This window comes from Cystoisospora suis (assembly GCF_002600585.1).
Source record: "Cystoisospora suis strain Wien I chromosome Unknown contig_8147, whole genome shotgun sequence".
Taxonomy (NCBI): Eukaryota; Apicomplexa; class Conoidasida; order Eucoccidiorida; family Sarcocystidae; genus Cystoisospora; species Cystoisospora suis.
The window spans coordinates 1-2,729 of NW_027160930.1; the positions used below are offsets into that span (position 1 = coordinate 1).

General features: G+C 42.4%; 1 protein-coding gene across 1 annotated transcript; it reads right to left on the reverse strand.

The window, feature by feature from the left end:
• CSUI_010734 (uncharacterized protein) lies at window positions 1-2,598 on the reverse strand (the record flags this gene model as incomplete). Its single annotated transcript, XM_068070836.1, has 1 exon — window positions 1-2,598. A coding segment is annotated over exon 1 (1,302 nt), but the record flags the coding sequence as incomplete, so codon positions are not given.
• Between the last annotated feature and the right edge of the window lie 131 nt (window positions 2,599-2,729).

Below are 2,729 nucleotides of genomic sequence, written 5' to 3' on the forward strand. Positions count from 1 at the left end.
TCTTCTCTCCTCTTCTCTTCTCTTTTCGCTTGTCGATCCATCCCCCTTTCCTATCATCTCCTTACTGATGACAGGTGTAGATACACCCGAACAGCTGAGTTCTTTCTCTCTCTCTTTATCAGCGTTTTCTTGTTCTTTTCTTTCTTCTTTTCCTCCTATCTCTCTCTCTCTTTGAATCCCGTTATCTCCCCCGTCTTCATCTTTCTCTTCTTCGGCAAGTGCTCCTTCTTCTTTCTCTTCTTCCTTCTTAAGTGAAGGCGAGGCTGCTGTACATACAGCTGAAACATCTCCTTTTCTTCTTCTACTTCTGGCAACTCTCTCGGTATGAGGATTCTTCTTCTTCCCCTCGTTGTTCTTCTTATTCTTCTTCTCGGCATTTTCAGGAGGAGAAGGAGAAGATGAAAACTGAGACAGAAGAGACAGCATGCGCTCCCAGTCTATATCTTGCTGTCCTGAAGAAGAGGAAGAAGAAGAAGAAGCAGAAGAGATAGAGGGAGTAGTAGAGGCCATAGGTATTGTCATAGCTGATCCAGAGGGAGGATGTATATCTTCCTTTCTTTCCGCTTGTGTAAAGAAGCCACTTCTCTCCCGACTTGCTCCATCTTTGTACCCCTGGAATCTTTGCTTTCTTCTTTCATCTTCTTCATCTCTTTCACGAGGAAGAGACATAGGGACACCCCTTTGTACATGTTCTCTACTCTTTTTCTCTGCTTGGAGACCTCGAAGAAGGTTTCTTCTCTCCTCTGAATGAACGTTCGCTTCTCTGTCTTCTCTTTCAGCCCCAATCTTTCGAGAGATTCCTTCTCTTTCTTTTTCACCTCGACTTCTCTCTTCATTCATCTGAGTCTCTTCAGACAGGTTAGCTCCATCCTGCGCGAAGAGAAGAAGTAGAGGATCTTCTTCTTCTTCTCTTTCATCCTTCTTCGTGTCTTTATCTTCAAGAGGAGAGAGGAATGAAGAAGAACTCTTTCCTTCGTCTCTGGAGACACCCTTCTCTGTCTCTCTCAAACTTCTATCTTCATTCTCTCTCTCCCTACTCGGCAAGAAAGAAGTAGATGGGATAGTAGAAGACGAACATTGAGAAGAAGAAGAAGAAGAAGGAAAAGAAGGACAAGAAGGAGAAGAAGAGGTGGTCGTCTTGATAGAGGAAGATGAAGAGATGTGTTGCGAGCTTGGCTTTTCCTCTTCTTCTCCCCCTAGCAGGAAGAGAGACAAGAGACTGTCTTCGTCAAGATCTTCTTCTTCGGCGGCCCGATAAGCTCCGTCATATTGGGAAGAAGAAAGAGAAGTCTTTGCATCCATTCGCTTGAAGTAAAGAAGAAAAGAGAAAGAAGAAAGGAGAGGAGAGAAAGAGAAATGGGATGGCGGAGAATCGAAGGAGGAAGAAGCGCGGGGTGAAGAGAGCGAAAGATCTTCCCCACTTCTCCGATGCGCGAAAACGCACGAGAAGAAGGAAGAAGAGAGAAAATAAGATAAGAAGAAGAAGAAAGAAGATGGATAGAAATACTCTCCTCCATGCTAGAAAAACAGACAGAGGAATCGAAGAAAAAAAGAAGATGAAGAGAGAATGAAGAGAGAAGAAAAGAAAGAAGGGAAAGAAGAAGAATGAAGAGGGGAAAGAAAGAAAGAAAGAACAAGCTCGGGAAACCCAGTAGAAAGAAAGTTTGAGTGAATGAAATTCTTCGAGGTAGACAAAAAGAAGAAAGAGAAGAAGAAAATGAATGAAGGAGAAAATACTGAAATATGAACGGTAGTAGTAGACAGACAGAGAGACGAGAGATAAAACTTAAAAGGAGCAGACGTTTGAAAGAAAAGATACTCTCCGAAAGGAACACGATTGCATGCGGAAACTCTCTGTCTATCTCTCTATCTCTCCCATGCTCTTCGTTTCTTGAGACAGTTCAATTTCCATCCTCTTCTATCAATCGATCTAAATATCTTCACTCGCTACTGACCCAACTTCCTACCCTAGAAAAGACAGAAGGAAAGATACGAAAGAAAAAGAAAGAAGCACTCCTCGAAGGAATACAAACGTTACATAGCGAAGAGGAACAAGAAGAAAAGAAAGGAGGCGATACAGAGATTTCTCTCTATCCTCATATTCGAAAAAGAAACCCGTGAAAGGAGAGAAGTGTTTGAGAGGACAGGGGAGAAAGAAAGAGAGAAAAAGGAGAAAAACGAAGAAAAGAGAAGAGAAGAAACGAAAGATACACTTCTTAACACTCCTTTGGAAATGCTGTCTATACAAATTATAGACCTATAGAAAAACCTTGACTTTCTTGGGAATCTTTCCTTTCTCCATCTTCTCGTACATACCGGTGTGTCTCTATGGGAGAGTATCTACGAAATTCCCACTCTAGTAGAATCTTCTCTTCTTCAGCCCCAAGCTCCGGAGAAAAGAAAACGAAAGAAAGAAAGAAAGAATACAATTTGCGTCCATACAAGCAAGAAGGGAGCAAAGAGAGAAAGGAGGAGAGAAAGAGAACCCCCGTCTAAATCTTATGTGGACAACAAAAGGAAAGAAAAGTATCGAAGAAGAAGGAAAAGAAGAGAAGAGAGAGAAGAAGAGAAAGAAGAGAGAACAATACGAGATTGAAGAGATAAACGGAGAGAGAAAGTGAGAGAGAAAAGTATGCCCTCGCCTCCTCACTTTTTCGACCTCATGCACCGATTCCTTACTCTTCTCTCAGAAAAACTCTCCCGCCGTGGGGTGTATGTACAGACACCCG